The sequence below is a fragment of the Euprymna scolopes genome, chromosome 3 (assembly GCF_053919585.1).
Source record: "Euprymna scolopes isolate OS-2025 chromosome 3, ASM5391958v1, whole genome shotgun sequence".
Taxonomy (NCBI): Eukaryota; Metazoa; Mollusca; class Cephalopoda; order Sepiida; family Sepiolidae; genus Euprymna; species Euprymna scolopes.
The window spans coordinates 194,868,841-194,888,048 of record NC_136484.1 but is presented as its reverse complement, the minus strand read 5'-3'; the positions used below and the strand labels follow the sequence as shown (position 1 = coordinate 194,888,048).

The window sequence follows — 19,208 nt, the reverse complement described above, 5'->3', positions numbered from 1 at the left end:
ATGCAAGCGTGACACACAAAATAACACACATGCTATCATATTAACAGATGTGGAAGATAAACTAGTCAAGATTTATATTATAATTGTTTTGCATTACTGATCTGCCTTGACCGTCTTAAATGTCGAAACAGTGCCTGCAACGGTCCCAGTCAAAGGGATTCCAACACAAAGACGATTCAACCTAGAAGACCACCAGCATGAAGAAGTCATCCTGAGAAAGTGAAGGAGTAAGCCACACCCAAAATCCCAGTGTATGCCTTTACTCTCCAACTCTGACAAAAAGACGTTTAACCGACTGATCCTCATATCTGGTGCTGTTTCAAGACATTTATGTAACACACGGGTCGGTCATGCTATTGACTGGTCCATCGTGATCAATGAGAATTCACGTTAGTTCTTGCAACCAACGATATGAGGTACCTTCAATAAGTTTCCAAACTTTTTTGTATGGGCACTTTTATTAATAGTAATCACACGAAACTCTAGTCCCCTTCAAAGTAATCCCCTCTGGCTGCAATGCACTTGTTCCAACAACTTCTGGAAGGCCCTACTGAAGTCCTCTTGTGCAAGAGTGTCAATGACCCTCTTCACAGCCTCTTTCATCTCAATTGTCTCATCACAGCCTCTAAAATTTTCCTTGAGCTTAGGGAATAACTAAAAATCACAAAGAGCAAGGTCTTGACTTGGAAGGTGAGGAACTGTCTCAATACCATTTAGGTCAAAGTCTATGACAAGGATGGAGTTGCAGACTGCTGCATTGTCCTGGTAGAAATGCCACTAAACGGATTTGAAAAGTGCTGACCTGAATCTCTTCCTGAATTCCCTTAAAACTTCAACATAGTATTCCTTGTTGACTGTGTCAATTGGGAACCCGGTGCATATTTGCTGCCCGGCATCGTGGGTCTGGTAGAGTCAGGATGCTTCCACTGAAAACTGTCTCTTGATCTCTGAGTAATAGCAGTAGATCCAGCTTTCATTGCAGGTCATCAGAGCATCAAGAACTGCGGGATCTAAATTGATCAGCTTGACCATCCCCCTGCTGTCAGGACAATGTCTTTCTTTCTGATCTTCTCTGAGCACCCTTCGAACAAACTTTCCACATCTTCAGTTCCTCACAAATAGTTGTGCATACAGTTTCCCACACGGATATAAAACTGCACTCATTGTCTCTAGTTATTTTACTGCACAGAGATGATGTTTGAAAATCTAATATTAAAAAAAAATGAAATTATTAATTAAAAGTACAATTACATTTTATAAGATATTTAAACAAAGATATTTTTTCATATCGTAAAGTTTTTGATATAAAAAATTTTTAAATTGTGAAGAAAAGGTTATTATATTTATTTTTTAGATATCCTCAGTTAAAAAAAAAAAAATAAATAAATAAACGGATTTGTTTTACATATTCGAAAAAGTGGTCTCAACAAGGAGTTAAAAATAATAAAATGCATATAAAATACTATTAGAAACCCACTCAATCACGAGGACATTTATTGGTTAGGTTTCTAATAGTATTTCGTATATTTTTAAATCATTGTCGAGATTTCAAAGACATGAGATACGAGACGTGGCTATTTTTCTTATGCTTGTGTAATGCTCAATACTACTTTTCAAAAGAAACATTTTACATTAAATAAAACACTAAAAACTTATCCAACTAGGTAGAGGAATACCTGTGAAGAAACTTATTATTATTCTTATTATTAGTAGTATCTTATTTCTTGGCCTTTGGTACCATTTATTTGGGTGCTTATGCACTTATGTTACTGTGCTATTTTTCAACTAGTATTTTCAAGTTAAATTAAAGTTTCACAATATCTTTTTTATTAAATTGTTAGGTGAAAGTACAGAAACAAAACACCATTCCCATGTTAAGAATGGGTTTTTAAATAATAACGCTATTATTTCAGTATAGTAGCATGAGTGCACAAGTACCTTTTATTTGTTATACATTTGTTTTTTGACCACTAAAAAACACAATTCTACCTTAAGTACAAGTAAGAAGTTATAAATACAATAACAGAAACGTATGTACTATAACCGTAAAAAAAAAAAATAACGACAAAAAATAGTTTTGGCTTGTTATTGTTTGGAAATCAAATTTTAAAAACTTGAAAAAAACTTTTTAAATTGACAAGCTCAGAATAAAAAATGAAACCTTTTTCTGCTTTCGTTTTGAGAGCAGAAAAATCAGTTTTCTATTTTTAAGAGAATACAAACGAAACTGGTTGATGCACTGACTTTAGTCAGCTCAGCGCATTAGCGTATAGCGAGCCGTTTTCCCCATTAAGCAGATTTGAATTTCTATAAAAGATATTTTAAAGAAATTTCTGCACAATTAATAATTATCAAATATTTACATATTATACATAAAAATAATTCTGAAACTTATCTATATGAAAATGGATGATATATACAGATTTATTCTATCAATTTGGAAATATTCTCCATCAAATTGCTCAGTCGTAACTTTGCTTCCTGTGGTTGTAAAAATGTAAATCAAAGTCCAGTAGAGATGGACGTCTATATTTATATAGCCTGTAAAATTTCAGCCATATCCAATCAAATTTGACCCCACGCATGTGTATCCAAACGCAACGTATGAAATGTAAACATTGAAAAAACAGTTTCCCTTTTGTTGTCATTTTTTACTGTTTTTTCATTTTTAACTTGGAGCATAAAAACATTGACCGCATAAAAGCAAAATAAATTAACATCATTGGAATGCTTATTCTATTCTCTTTTCATCAATGTAATTTTTTTTTTAAATTGATCCACAAATAAAAAAGATATGACTTGTTGAAACACGTTAGGTATGTAATATTGCCGATGTCCACAGAAATACAGAACACGCTTGTAATGCTAATTAATTATATAATCACAATTGTTAGAATATATTTTTTTTATTCCATTTTCACCCCCAAACAAGGCACAGTGCCACTTGTAGAGGGCTACTATCAGAGCCCATAAGTTGCAGGATACTATGTAGGGAGTTGAGCAGCAAGAGGTTTTGCGTGATAGATATTGCCAAGTTCTCTTTGAATATAATATCTCAGCAACAGACACATTGACACCATATTCAAAAAGGAAAAGAAACTTGGGGACATGTTACTGCACATAACATATGGGAGCTATTCTGAAAAAAAGTGGTTATCAAATCAATTTTTGGAACCTAAGTGGAGAGTTAGGCAGCAAGATGTTTGTTGACATTATATTTAGATTTCTGCATATTGGTATGACCATAGAAACAGGAAGAGAATTCAATGGCAAGTTGATTGGCCATGAGGGTGCACAAGTGTTGCAAATTCATCGGAGCACATTTCGTGGAAGTAAAAATGTAAAACAAGTATAGGGATACAACACTGCAACAAGGGCTGAGTGGGGAGCTATGAGAGATCCCGTTTTGCATCTTGTCTAAGAGGGAATGGCTTGAGGTTGGTGTACCAGCCCAAATGTAGCAACAATCCATGCATGGATTAATAGTGGCAGGTGTGAAAAGTTTTCTAGCCTGGTAGAGAGTCTAGCTTCTTTGCAACAGACTTGGCAGTATCTTCTATACCTTTATTTCAATTTATGTTGCCAAAAATGTTAGGCCAAAGAGTTTGAACATTGGAGTCCTGAAAAAGTGTTATAAGCCATAGCACTTAATGATTGGAAAGGTTTCTCATAATTGTTAAAACAAAAGAGCTTTTTAGTGGCATTGAAGATGACTGTTTTTCACTCCATTCTTCTCCAAATAGATCATTTGCTTAGGATTCAGTCATTGCTTTAAATTTGCCTTCAATTTTTTTTTTTACAAATGAGTCACTCTTTAGAAAAGCGTGAAGACAACTTGATCATTTGAGGGCTAATACATGTAAGATGGTCAGCGAGACATCACAATCAGTAGTCGGGTTGAAATTGGGTAAAATTTGATGATTTGAGGGGACAATTAAACAAAAACTTGTTTACATTAGATTTGAAAACAACCATGTTGTTAGTTGGAAAGTAATCCCATGGTATAAAATTTTACAGGTGGGTAGTTCCAGGAATTTGCGTTTAATTTATCACCATTCCTCTTTATTCGGCTTGGCAAGAAGATGCATGGGAGAGGATGATAAGAACAATAAAACAATGTTTGTAAAAATTAATAGGTAGAAAGTAAGTCTGCCATTTCGACTTACTAACTATCCTTTCCGATGTGGAAAAGGTGATTAATGATCGACTGCTTACATATATTACTGCTTCTGAAGGGGCTCTCGATATTTTAACCCCTAATCACTTTTTACAAACTGGATATAATCTGCATTTGTTGATCAATAATTACGGATCGGATGATTTGTGTCCAGATTCTCCCAATCTTGCAAAAGTTCTGCAGTCTCTGGAATAGAGACACAGATATATCAAAAAATTCCAAAAGATTTAGCACAACGATTACTTGTTGTTCTGGAGAGAGGTTGATGCCAATATAATGTGAAACCATTTTAACTAAGTCAGCAGGATACTTTTGGGGAATGGAATTGTCAAAAAAGTAGATTACTAAACATCTTCTATTCTCTCTTCAAACTCAGTATTTATTAAATTGTCATTTGACTTGTGTTCAAGTTATCGACAAAAACCTATAAAAAATAAATTTGTTTTTGTTTTGTTTTTTAATTATTTTATTTTATGTATTTCTGTTGGTACCTTTATTTTTAATCTTTTTTTTTTTCTTTCCTAACAATAAAAAACCTTTTTTGGATAACTGCGTCACAATATGTAAATTTAAAAACCTCACACATAGAATTAAATAGCAAATATTTAAATTAGGTCCACCTCCACTATTTTCTTTAAAACGACTACTTCTTTGAGTTTTTGACTACACTTTTTGAAACTATAATTTCTTCATATCTTAGAAACTATTTGTTTCCTGGAATTTTAAACATTTTCATTTCAGCGTCCCCGAATACCTACAATAGCAATAATTTTAAAGGAGTTTTTGAAGGTTGAAAGATACTGCACGTTTACCTTAAAAAAAAAAAAAAAAAGGCGGACCTGTAAAAGAGTTCCCATCCCCTAAAAATGAGTTTTTCACTTTTTAAGTTTTTTTTTTACGATTATCATATTAGCAGAAAAAATTTGCAAAAAATAAATTTAATGACTTAAGGGGGTTCACTTTATTGTTATAACATTCTAATCACGTGATACATTAATAAAGAAATGGACAGCAAGTCAGGTAGCAATGAAGTAAAACGTTAGAAAATGAACCCCCTTAAAAGTCAAATTTTTTTGTTTTGGCAATCGTCGGGAAAAAAAAAATATTTTTTGCTAATATGATTATTAAGTTTGTAATATATGCTAATCGTCGGGGAAAAAAAAAAATTAAAAAGGTGTAAAACAAGTATTTTTAGGAGGCGGGCATTCTCTTACAAAAATTTTTCACCAAAAACAAAAAGGAAACAAAAAATAAAATAAAAACAAATTTCGATAATAAAAAATAGAAAAGAAAAAATAAAGTTCTTTCGTTTCATTTCGATTATAAATAACAGAAAAATGGGGGGGGGGGGGGTTCGTTTCATATTTTAATTTCCGGTTCAATGTTTTGCTGTCTTAATTTGAATTTGAGGTAAACTATTTCCTTAGGTCGAATGACATGCATGGTAAGGACTTACCCAACATTACCCAATGTGCATAAGTACCAAATGTTTCGACGAATAAAAAGGCGTTTTTATTCATTTACATTTTCGAAAAAAAAAAAAGTTTAAAAACTGAAATGGATAATAAACATGGAGTTTTAGAAGTGCGTTAAATCGTATAATAGAGTCGCCGTGGAAGGATGCTGCATTTAGTTTAGAAGCACACATGAACAGTAAAACTTGACTTTTCACTATAAACATTAATTCTAGATAGAAATTATGATTTTTAGAATATGACATTTGGAGTTTGTATCACAATCCACAGACGTACGAAAAAGTGGTAAAAAAAATAAGGTACTTCTAGTTTAATCAAGACGTAGAAAAATGAAAATATTAAAAAAAATTAGGTATTTTTTTTACGACCTGTCCCAGCGTAGTATAAACATCTCCAACCACCCCATATTATAAGAACGGCTTTCGGATGAAACTCCCCCCCCCTCCATGTCAAGAATGGCTTTTGAGGTTGGAGGCTGTTTATAATACGCTGGGACACATTGTAAAAATTTACCAAAAATTATATTGTAATGTACTCGTTATGGAATAAAGTTTTCATACAAAAAAAATCATTTAATTTGATTAAGTATTTTTTTTTTTTTACATTTTAATGAGATCGCTCTCATCGGCATTTGCCTATTTCTGGGGACAAGGAAGGGTGTGCCTTTCAACAAAAAAGTAACAAAGGACAGAATAAAAAAGGGATTAGAAAAGGACATACAAACTTTGTACAGTAAGTTAAAAAAACTAAAATATTTATCTAGATATTTTTCCTGTCCATGTTTATCTCGTCAAATTTTGACAAACTTTAAGCGGTGATTGGAATTATCTCCCCTGGCGCCCCCCCTCCTCATAAAAAATCATGAAAAAATAAGATGGCCACAACACGATCGATTTCATTAAAGGTTGATTTTCCTCTAAAAAATCAGAATCAAATTAAGTGATTTTTTTTGTATGGAAACTTTATTCCATAACGAGTACGTACAATATAACTTTCAATTTTTTATTTTTTAATGTTTTGATTAAATCGTACAAGTACTAATAAAAAATATGTTATCAAAGGTAAGAGAAGTTACTCTTCTACCTATCTGGAAAAGTTTTCAGTGGTTTTACTCATTTTAAAACATTTAATCAGTTTGAAAAACATACATTGTTTATCAATATATATGAAAAAGACAAATGGCGGCGAGCTGACTGTTAAATACGTGAAGTTTGGGAAAATGAGCTACAATCAAAAAATTATATAAATTACTATCAGAAGCCCACCCAAGATATGTTACCATGACATAGGCTGACATATATTGGGTAGGTTTCTAACAGTATTTTATATTTTAATAATAGATCTTCTCGTCCAAGGATGTACTGATATACAGCAAGTTGATTTTGATTTTAAACATTTCATAAAGATTCGACAATTGTATTTATTTTCAGTTAGTGGAAGGGGTATCTATCTCCATACTTTTATTTAAACACATCAATTGGACATATAAAGTATAATATTTAATATCATCATTTTTTTTTAATGGAGAGTAGACAATGCATTGTGGATGCGCTATCGGCAGCTCCCGTTACTCTCGCTCCTCCTAATTTGTCCTTCAGTCCCTATTTTTAAGGAGTTATTTTTCTGACAAACGGAAAAAAGAAAAAGCTGTATTCTAGTTTGCATGAACACTCACCAGAGTTGTTGGAAATTTTCTGTTTCTATGTCTATCCTTGTGGCCATGTCACTAGTAAGGGTGTTGGAGGTAAACATTTTATCTGGGCTAACATTATCCACCTAATAGTTAGGGACCCAAACCTTGGATTAACCACTAAAGAGGCTGCTCTATCAGCAGGTGCAAAGTACCGGGGCTGCTGTATTGCCATTTGGTGAATGGATTCTGGACCATGCAGTAGCTTCTGGTGGGGCCTCTCGATGCCGTACTAGTGGGTAATTGTTACGGCTTTACCTTTTCATGTGCTACAAAAAAAAAAAAAAAAAAAAAAATTATTTCTTCATTTCTATTTTTCTCTCTTACTTTCCCTCTCTGCCCTTATCTAAGCAAGTCTGTCAACCTATTCCACAAATCACCATCATGAAAAGTTTCCAGAAAAAATACACAATTAAACCCCGATCTCCAATATCCAATGTAGACCCCCACTATCATGTCTCCTTCTCCAACATCAGGGGTCTACATTTCAACCTTCCAGAGGTTGAAACCAATAACAGGAGACTAAACCAGACGTACTATTCCTAAGCGAAACTGGCATTGGACCGAATATTTCCCTAGATGAGTTCATGGTTAAAGGATACTCTTACTTAACTTTCAAATCTGACCCCAAAGATCGCCATGGGCATGGAATATGTGCCTACATTAAAGATGGATTTCCATGTGGTAGGGACATCTCCAGAGAAGATTCTAACTTATCCTATGTGTTTCTGGGTTGCATTTTCTCACCCTACTGCGTTTATATTTGCTCTCTATCGCCCCCACAACAGCAAAGTTACTATCTTTAAAAGTATATTTGAGAAAATTGACCACATCCTTTCTGCTCATCCTTCGGCTAATATTCACGTACGTGGAGACTTCAATGTTCACAATTGTGGACTGGTTAACCAACTCAAACAAGACAGATGATGTAGGGAGGTTCTGTCATGATTTCTCCATTGCTTATGACCTCACTCAGATTGTTCACAAACCCACCTGTGTATCTGACACTGATATCCAGTATGCAAGTCTCTTAGACCTTTTTCTCACAATTTGCCCTGAGCTATGTTCATCTTCCGTTCTGTCTCCACTGGGATCTTCCGACCACTTGGTGGTATCAATTAAAATAAAAGCGATATGTAATATGCCCTCAGATGAACCTCTCCATCGTACTGTATGATATACTATGGCTGACTGGGATAGCTTCCGTACATTTATATCAGATCTACCTCTGCGTTCCATGTTTAAAAAGGATGTGTCCTCTATAGTATTAGACTTGATGGAATGGTTAATTTTAGGTATAGACTGTTTCATTGCATAAAAAAAAATTTCAGCAAAAACCTAACAGCCAACTGTGGTTCTCTTCAGAATGTGCTGCTGCCATTGCACACAGAAATCACTTTTGCCATTGCTTCCAACGTAATAGATGTGCTGAGACTAAAGCCACTTTCAGGACTGTCAGCAACCACTGTAAAAGAGTAATAAAGAACGCAAGAGAGTTGTATGCTCAGTCCATCAAGTCCAAAGTAGCTGAGCAGCGGCTTGGTTCCCATCAGTTTTGGCAAATAGCGAACAGGATCATGAACATAAGGGTGTGTTCTATCCCAACTCTCATAAATGGATCTGAGGTAATCTCGTCAGCATTAGATAAAGTCAAACTCTTTGCCAAGAACTTTGCAGCTAATTCTACACTATGCAACCAAGGCCGCCAACCCCCAGTATTTCCTCCTGTATCAGAAAGCACTATATGACATGCAAATATCTGTGTGTGATGTTGCCAAGCTAATAAAAAAAAAAAAAAAAAAAAAAAAAACAGAACTTGCCCCCATACTTACAAAACTGTTTAAGTGTTGTCTTAAGGAGAATTGCTTCCCAACACCCTGGAAAACCTCATCAGTATACCCAATATTTAAGAATTCAGGTGATACAAGGGGTGTGCAATAAATAATGCCCCTGACCCACTTCCAGTTGTCTGATCTAGCTGAAATTTTGCATGTGCAATTATTTATATCTCCACGGGTTATGTGGCAAATTACAGCTCTGAACTAATTGTGGTTTCTATTTTACAGGTTTTTGAACTGAATCAAGTGTGAAATTGAGTCTGTTGAATGTCAAGCAGTGATCCGGTTTTTGTATTTGAAAGGACGCACACCACAGGAGACTTTTAATGAAATGAAAGAAACTTATGGTGATAATACCCCCTCATATGACCTTGTAAAATGCTAGCATCGTGAATTCAAACATGGCCGGAAGTCTGTGGAAACAGCTCCCAGATCTGGTCGCCCCCCCCCCCTTCTGCCATTGATGAGGCATCTGCCCGTCAAGTTGAGGCTGCCATTTTGGAAGATCGGCGCATTACTATTTGCCAAATAGCCCAAGATGTCAAGATTAGTACAGGGTCTGTGGAAACTATCATTCATGACCATTTGCATATGCATAAGGGTCTGCCAGATGGATTCCCAGATTGCTCACACCATTCCAGAAGCGAGAACACGTTGAGTGCTCGAGGATGAATTTGGAGACGTGCCAAGAAGATGAGTCAAAGTTTTTCAAAAGACTGATTACACAGGATGAAACCTCGGTCCACTATGATCCAGAGACCAAAGCCCAGTCAATGCAGTGAAAGCACTTGAACTCACCACCTCCAAAGAAGGCAAGGGTGCAGCCCTCCGCTGGCAAGGTCATGCTCACAGTCTTCTGGGACCAGGACGGAGTAGTGATGACAGATTTCCTGGCAAAGGGTACCACAATTACAGGAGTCTATTATGCTTCACTTTGGAGGAAATTAAGGGAAGCTATCAAAATCAAGAGGCGGAGCAAGATCAGCAAAGGTACCCTCCTCTTGCAGGACAACGCTCCAGTCCACACCTCGCATGTCATCAGATCAGAAGCACGGGCGTGTGGTTATGAAATCCTCCCTACTCTCCTGACCTTGCACCCTCTGACTTTCACTTCTTCCCAGCCATGAAGTTGTTTTTAAAAGGAAAGCGTTTCCCAGATGATGCAGCCTTGATTCTTGAAGTCACGTTGTTGTTGGAGGACCAACCTGGGGTGTTCTACAAAAACGGTCTCCAGAACTGCATCAAACGATGGGAGAAATGCATAACCCTGGATGGTTCCTATGTAGAGAAAGACTAATAACTATGCCAAGTTTCATTGCTCTACTGCTATGTGAAGTGGGTCAGGGGCACTACTTATTGCACACCCCTCGTAAGTCATCTCCCTCATGATAGGACTATAAGTCTCCTGTGTGTCATGAGCAAGTTGCTGGAATCTGTTAAATAGAGAAGTAGTCAACCACTCAGCAAAAATAAACTTCTAAGTGACATGCAATATGGTTTCCATTCTGCTAAATCTACAGCAGATGTGCTTACGGTTATCGGTTATATCTCATAGGATTAACGAATCTCTTAACAGAGGCTTCCTTTCTAGGGCAGTTACTAGACATATCAAAGGCCTTTAATAGAGTATGACATAAAGGTCTACTTCACAAGATCTCCAGTTATGGTATAGCTGGAAATGTCTTCTCTATTATTAAATCATTTCTCTCTGATAGGTTCATAAGAGTAGTGGTTGATGGGCAGAAATCAAAAGCTCACAGTATTAATGCTGGAGTCCCTCAGGGTTCCATCCTAAGCTCAACTCTCTTCCTAATCTACATCAATGATCTTCCAAATCATATCCTTAGATCATTCATTGATATTTATGCTGACGACATGACCATCTATGGCAGTACATCAAAGATCGTAAACGACCAAGTTCTTTCTGATTCTCTCTCTTCTGATCCTGAGCATGTGGTTAAAATGGGGAAAGAGGTGGTTGGTTACTTTTAATGCATCTAAAAACCAAGTTTTTGTTTTTACATCAACGCTCTGATCCCTATCTGGCATCAACTGAAATAAATGGCTCTCATCTTGAGGAGGCTCCATGTTTTGACAAGTTCCTGGGCTTGACCATTACTCCTGATATGAAATGGAACACGTACATCAAGTCAGTTGCCAAGGTCGCTGGGAAAATGGTGGGATCCTTCTATCGATCTAGTAGATCGATCACTGCTGATGCAATTCTCTACCTATATAAGAGCCAGGTACGTCCAAGGATGGAGTACTGTTGCCATATCTGGGCAGGAGCTGCTAGAAAGACCTTATCCTGTCCTGATAGAGTTCAAAGTAGACTTTGTAGCCTAGTGAGGGATATTCTTTTCTCTTCCCTGCAGCATCTTTCTCACAGAAGAAACGTTGCACACCTGTCTCTGTTTTTATCGTTATTTATGTGGCAAGTGCTTGTCTGAGCTCCAATCTATGGTCCCCCCCTTGCCAAACTTTCATGAGAAACACTTGTTTAGCTGAAAACACTATCAATAATTTCCCCCGCTCTTTATCCGTGTCTAAACCTAAACATAGATTCCATGAACAAAGCTTTTTTCTTAGAACTGCACACCTGTGAAACTCTTCCATTTGCCTGCTTTCCGGTTGACTATAATATGGTCGTCTTCAAGTCTAATGTAAACAAGTTCTTGAGCCGTTCCCCTTAAGTAATCCAATTTACCAAATTTCTACTAACAATTACTATGCCACTGTCTTATTGACCACTGTACACTTATTAACCCGTGGCCTCAGGGCCTTGATAAGTGGCGACTCTTTTGTAAAAAAAAAATTAAAAAAATAAAATATTTATAATTTTTTAGTTGTAGCTCATTTTCCCAGACTTAGCTCACTGCCATTTGTCTTTTTCACATTTATCGATAAACAGTAGGGATTTTTGAACCGATCAAAGCGAGTTAAAAAAAAAAAAAAAAAACACTAAAAATTTTTACAGATAGGTAGAAGAGTAACGTATCTTGTCTTTGTTAACATTTGTTATATTTTTTAACCAGTTTTTTGTATGTCTGTGGATTGTACTACAAACCTGATATTTGTTCAGTGACGAATACGTACAAAGATTTTCTCTCTCTCTCTCTCTATATATATATATATATATATATATATATATATATATATATATTTTAGGTACCTCCACGGTGATGTGTAAAACGTCAGTAGTACACATTTTAATAATGACGTCATCATTTTGTGTGTTTGTTAATTTCTATGGATAAGCGTTCGCGTTATAATTATTAATGGAGTAAGCTTTTTTTTTTTTGCTATGGATAAAATAAAAAAAAATAAAACTTACCTTTAGTAAAACAAATACATTTTTATTAACGAACTACATACTAGAGTTAATGAAATAAAATTAATTTTAACGTATTCTGTTGACATGTATTTAAAAATAATGTTCTTTACAAGTCTCCATACATTTTTGAAAAAAAAAACGCAAACATAAAGACCATCCTCTATCAATTTAAATAATAAAATCAAAACGAATTTTTTTAAGGTTGATTTTGGATTTACAATTTTTATTATCTCCACATTCCAATTTGTAGCAGAAATAAATGGAACTTTTTTTCTTTCACGAATCAATGCCTCTACCCCGTGCTATGTGGTCACATACTAACCAATCAGGGGTATGGCGCATTCCTTTCTATCCCCTAAGGAATTCGGCCAGCATGCGGTTTGAAGAATAAGAACTCTTCCTTACTGAGAGAGACACCAAACGGAACGGACCCTTTTTCTTCGCTCTCTCCACCTCGGTGTTATTTCAACCGGTATTGACGATTCCACTGGAATAACTACCGTGATAGCACCAGACCAGCAGTCAGCACCACTCACCAGATAGCCGGAGTCCAGCTTTTGACCAGAAACACATTCTCCTTAATAAACCAGTTATGTGTTACATTTTATGAAGTTGTTGTGTTCGTCATTTCAGAAGCTTGCATGGAATTATTTTCTTAGGTCGTGCCGTAAAAGCATCTAAACCGTAAAATGGTGACCCCCCCCCACGTGATTCTTTTATATGAATATATTTTTTTTATTATTAGAAACTTGTTCTTAAAAAATCCATTTAAACTTCATATCGCGTAATATTTGAATTTAATATCATTTAAAGCTTTTTAAAAATAATTATTTTTTAGAATTTTTTTTTGTTGTTGTAATTCGAATAATTATATTACCGAGAAAAACAATTATCCGGAAAGTGTTTTTTTTTTTACATAATATTGAATTTAGGTCCAATTTTATTTACAACTCTGAGGTAAGTGAAATAAATAACAGGATTTTATATATAATATATTATATATATATATATATATATATATATATATATATATATATATAATTACTATTTTTAATTATTTGATCTTTTCGGCTTTAAAAAATGTTGAAACTTTTATGAACCCACATTTATTTTGCTTAGTTTTCGGACCATGAAATATGGGGGGGGGGTAGAACACACAAAAAAAATTTATATATATATATTTCCGCTTATATATTTAACGAAACCTACTTTTAATATGTAAGTTTATTTAATAATGATTGAATATCGAAAATTTCAGGAAAATATGATTAATTTTTACTAGATTTTTAAAACATGGGTGTGTGAACGGAACGGCTTAAAAAACGTCACGACATAGGAACGTTGTTTTAAAGCGTCGATAATGTAAACACGATTTTTGTCTCGCATTTTCATTATTTTTGTATGCTGTAAAAAAATTTTTTTAAATATTAGCAGTTTATTTGAAGCTTTTTTTTATTAAATGGTAAAAAAGTTAGGATGATATTTAAATTACAATTACATCGTGTTGTGTTACATATAGGGGAGTGGGCTTAAAACTGACGCGCGTTGGAGGAACCTAATATATTTATATTTAATAGGTTAACTAATGGATTTACACCGAAATTATTTATCATGCAATTTTAAAGATCTTAATTGCAAATTACGAAAACCGAGACGTAAACAGTTTCTATTTACTTCCGTTTTTTTTTGTTTTTGTTTTTTTTAATGCTTTCAGATTTCTTAATGGCCTTGCGAAATTGAGTAGAAAGTAATTTTAGAAAAGAATTCAAGTTTAATAGTAAAAGTTGAAAATATAATGATTCGCATGTTTTCATGAAAAAAAAAAAAAAAAAGGGTAACGGTGCGGGTGCGTCAACTGCGTCGTGCGTCGGTGCTTATGAGATCAGTTTCCATGATTGTCAATCTTGGCTCAGTAAAATGTGGTAATAAAATACACAAAATTAAATTCGGGTTCATGAAATGGAACAAAAAAGCTGCTTGTTAAAACAAACGACAGATCAATTTTTTTTTTATAAGGTGGATTTAGACAAAAATATTACTTATTTGTCGTACCGAAAAGCGTAATATATCCAAAAATTACGAAAAATCGAGTAACAACAACTGACAGTGTTTTTAGTTTAAAAAAAAAAAAAAAAAGAAAAGTCTATTTGCTATAGACAACAAATATTACACACCATAAACAATCTACAATATTCATTCCGAGTGATGTCCCTCCTCTTCACTGTCTATTTTTTATAATGCTATGGAAAATGCAATTGGCGGACCTGAATGATCTTTCCAGTTTTCCATCTGCCGTCAAATGAATTCCATTTTACGTTTTCTTATTTTTTTTTTTCTGCGGATTATCGTCAATAACAGACTTACGTTACTTTTACAGTTTAATCAAGACGTTAAAAAAATGAAAATATCGAAAAGAAAGGTTAAATTGCACGTATCCGTTATGGAATGAAGTTCTCCGGAAAAAAAAATCACTTAATTTCAAGTAGTTTTTGTTTTACAGCGAAAAAGCAATTTGTAACGATACCGGGCAAAAGGTTTGATTTTTAGGAAGAAAAGCTAGTATTAAAGATGGGGAGGGAGTGGCGACGCTTTCAACTGAATTATCTCCCCGTGGCGTTTCTAAAATCCAAACAAATTTTTTTAAAAATCCAAGATGTCCGACTTTCATAAAAACGTGTTTTGGGTTTGTATTACTGTACACAGATTCGAAAAAGTTATCAAAAAACAAATATATAACAAATGTTATCAAAGGCAAGATAAGTTACTTTTCTACCAAACTGGATATATTTTTTGTGTTTTTATTCAATGTAGCATGTTTATTCAGCTCGAAAAACATGCAGTGTTTACCGATGTATTGGAAAATTCAAAATGGCGCCGGACTCTCTTTAACACGGTAAGTTTGGGAAAGATGTTATAAATAATAAACTAGACAAAATACTACTAAAAAACCACTTAATATATGTCAACCTATGTCACGGTAACATATATTGAGCAAATTTCTAAACGTATTTTGTCTAGTTTATTATTTATAACACCTTTTCCCGAACTTACCGTGTTAAAGAGAGAGTCAGGCGCCATTTTGAATTTTCAATTAAATCGGTAAACCCTATGTTTTTCGAGCTGAATAAACATGCTACATTGACTAAAAACACGAAAATTATATCCAGTGTGGTAGAAAAGTAACTTATCTTGCCTTTGATAACATTTATTTGTTATATATTTGTTTTTGGACAACTTTTTCGAATCTACTGTACAGTAATACAAACCCGAAATTTGTTTTCGGAGATCTTCAGTACAAAACGGATACGTACAATATAACTTTTTTTTTTTCTTCGATATTTTCATTTTTTAATGTCTTGATTAAACTGTACAAGTACCGACTTAACTTTAATATTAGCAGAAAAATTAAGTTTATTTCATGACTTTTAACGTGGAGGATCATTTATAACGTTCTATTAAATTGATACCCCACTTTTAGGTCAATCAGCAAACTCTTTATTAAGCTATTTCTGTGGTTTAAAAGAAAAGTTTAATAGAACGTTGTAATTTAAAAGCGATCCCCCACGTTAAAAGTCATTAAATTAACTTTTAAAATTTTTCTCCCTGCTAATATGAAAGTTATCGACAATAATAATTTTACGGCATGGGGGGGGGGGGGTCATTCAGGTCCGCCATGCAAATTTTCCGTAAAATTACATTTAACTATAAATAACTTTCTACTCGAAGTTTTGTATTTTTGGATATACTACTATTTTCGATATGACAATTAAGTATGTAATATGGTTTTCGTAAAACCACATACAAAACAAAAAAAAAAAAATACAAATTTATTGATATTGCAGTGATTTTCACGAACAGTTAACAAAAGGGGGGGGGGTAGAAAAAAAAAGCAACAAATAAATGTTCCAAAAGAAAAATTTTTTTTTTTTTTTTTTTTACTTGTTAACTACCTATTCGTTACTGTTGCAAATGATCGAGTTTTATGTAAACGGATTAACATTGTGGCATTGTATTTTCTTTATAAATTGTTGCTTTCTATTTTATGCGTACCTAAATGTTTACGGAAAGGAATTTCTATCCATGTGGGGTGGAATAGAAAATAAAATTAAAAAAAAATAAATAAAACAGAAAAAAAAAAAACATTGTAAATATATCAGCATTTTTTTTTTTTTTCATGAACCTGGGTTTCATTTTATGTGATCGCCTGTTATTGCAAAACGTTACCAAATTTTATCGAGCGAATATTGGCAGCCGTGGGGATGGATTTATATAAGCACCCAAGATAATTAAATCCCATTAAACAATTAAAAAATTATAAGAAAAATAAAGGATCCGAGCATATTTTTTTTTTTTTTTTTTTTTTTTTTAATAGGTGTAATTTTGACATTTGAAATGAATGGAAAGGAAACTATGACGCGAGAATAAAATTTTAATAAAAATAAGACAATGATAATGAAGAAGTACCTGTCGGAGCACTGTCTTGAATCCTAAGGTCGTACGCCCCTGAGCATCTGTAGTTGGCAGCTGTGCCATTATCCCAGACGACTACAACTTCTTCGGGTGACTCAAAATTCCTCACTGTTCCCAAATGTCCCTCTCCTCCGTCTTGTTTGCTCCATTTCCAGTCGGGACCACGAACAACTCTTGCTCCAACACCTTCGATCATATAACTAGGCAATCGAGGACCCCCACGAGCCGAGCTGCTTCCAGATGGCTCCATTGTCCCCTCTTTCTTTCTCCCTAATTAATGGTAGTACATATCCGTGCGAGACCCTAACGAGTAGAAATAACAAAAAAATATATACATGTACACGGTAGAATGACAAATACTCAAATGAACGAAACACTCTCTACCTCTCCTCTCTTACATAAAAATGGTGGATTGTCTCAGAATCTCGCCACCAGGAGGCGTCGATGTCGTTCTACTCCTGGTTTTCTTTCTTCTTTCTTTTTTAATTCATTATTATTGTTATTATCCGGAGAAATATGCAGAAAAAAACGATCTTTTACGGCTATGTCTCGCATTTCTCTTTCTTCGTTTTAAATGACTTCTTTCTGATTTAGGATTAACTTCTAGAATTAAAAAAAAAAATGGGCTTAACGGATTGTTTTTATTATCATTATTTATTTCCCTTTTTAAAATGTGTATACATGTCCCTTTCTTTTCTTTGGCAACAGGAGTTATCTACCCCTGGTCCTACTAGTTATGTCGTGAATGCAGACTCTACATAAGGCACACACCTAATTAATGTGTGTGTGTGTGTGACCAGACATATTGATAACAAAAAAAAAAATTAATTAAATGAATATACAGTGGCGCCAAAAAAAAAGTACACACCTGTAATTTTTTTCAAAAACTCGCAAATTTAAGCCAAGTTTAAACAGATTATACCTCATTTGATTCACCTTTTATTCCTCTATAATTTTACCTGTTTATATTTGACTTTTAATTGATGTATCCTAGTGATCATGTCAATTTAAAAAATTAACTTCGAATTGAGAAGACAAAAAGAAGCTCTACACAATGGAAAATTGTTATCTAAATGTAACTTTAGGACATTAATGCAACATAAATACAACAGGAACACAATGAACTAGTTAATATTTAGTAGCATAGTCCTTCTGCAATTTGACAACCTGCAATCTTTTGGGGCATTCCTTGAATTAGTTAACAGAAATACTCCGGTGAAAGAGCATCCCACTTCTCTTTAATTTTTGTCCAAAGTTTTTCCAGATTTGAAATTTTATCATTGCGTAGCTGTGGCTTGATGTAATGCTATACGTTTTCGATAGAATTGAGGTCTGGAGATTGTGCAAGCCAATCTAAACATGGAATATCATGCTCTTTAAGGAACCTCTTGACATTGCCAGCTGTGTGAATGGGAGCATTATCCTGCATGAAGATGGGATTATCATCCAAATTATGGCCAAAGTAGGATAGAAAATGCTCTGGCAACATATTAATGTACATGGTCGAATTAATTCGACCTTCCAAGTGAACTATAGGCCCTGGACCATTGGCACTAATAATGCACTACACCAAAACTGAACCTCCACTACCTTGCAGCATTGAAACTGTGCACCCAGGATTAAATTCTTCATCCTTCCTCCAACAAATGTACTGCCTGCCATCACTGCCTAGCCTATTGAACTTGCTTTCGTCGCTAAAAATACTTTTGACCAATATGAAAAGTCATGATCTTCATTGCATCTAACAAAGTCCAGATGGTGATTTCTGTTCTTTACAAAAATCACTGGCTTGTATTTTGCTAAATAGCCTTGCAAATTGAATTTCTTTAATCTGTTCGAAACTGTAGAAAAAGAGCAATTTTTAACAAGATTACACTGTTGTTGGATTTGAGGAGCCATTTCAAATGTCTCTAAGGCTACAGATCTTGATAGCATTGTCTTTCCTGTAAGAAGTAACTCTAGGACGACCAGATTTAGGGGCATCAGGAACACTGCCAATGTTTTGGTGCTTTTGCACAGTTATCCGTATTGTTTTCTCATAATATCTCAATCTGCAGCTGATTTCTCAATTCTATAAACCAGAAAGGTGGAAATTAATGAACTCCTGACAACCACTAAGATAAAGTCGAGGCATATGGATTAAATATTATGTTGTATAATCTGGAACAACAGCAATTACGATTAGAGATGCTTTGTTGCCTAAAAGGTGGATATTTTAAACTGG

At 34.4% G+C, this 19,208-nt stretch overlaps 1 protein-coding gene across 4 annotated transcripts in view; it reads right to left on the bottom strand.

The window, feature by feature from the left end:
- Window positions 1-17,626, bottom strand: part of LOC145260540 (E3 ubiquitin-protein ligase MIB1-like) — a 265,361-nt gene extending 247,735 nt beyond the window's left edge. For 2 of the 4 annotated variants that reach the window (XM_080118767.1, XM_080118757.1), the window contains exon 1: window positions 16,979-17,626. In XM_080118767.1, the coding sequence (XP_079974893.1) occupies window positions 16,979-17,234 (256 nt within the window). In that variant the 5' untranslated portion in view covers window positions 17,235-17,626. The remainder of the gene's footprint in view (window positions 1-16,978) is intronic. The other 2 variants (XM_080118786.1, XM_080118776.1) reach the window with 2 other exon arrangements.
- Window positions 17,627-19,208: the final 1,582 nt, after the last annotated feature.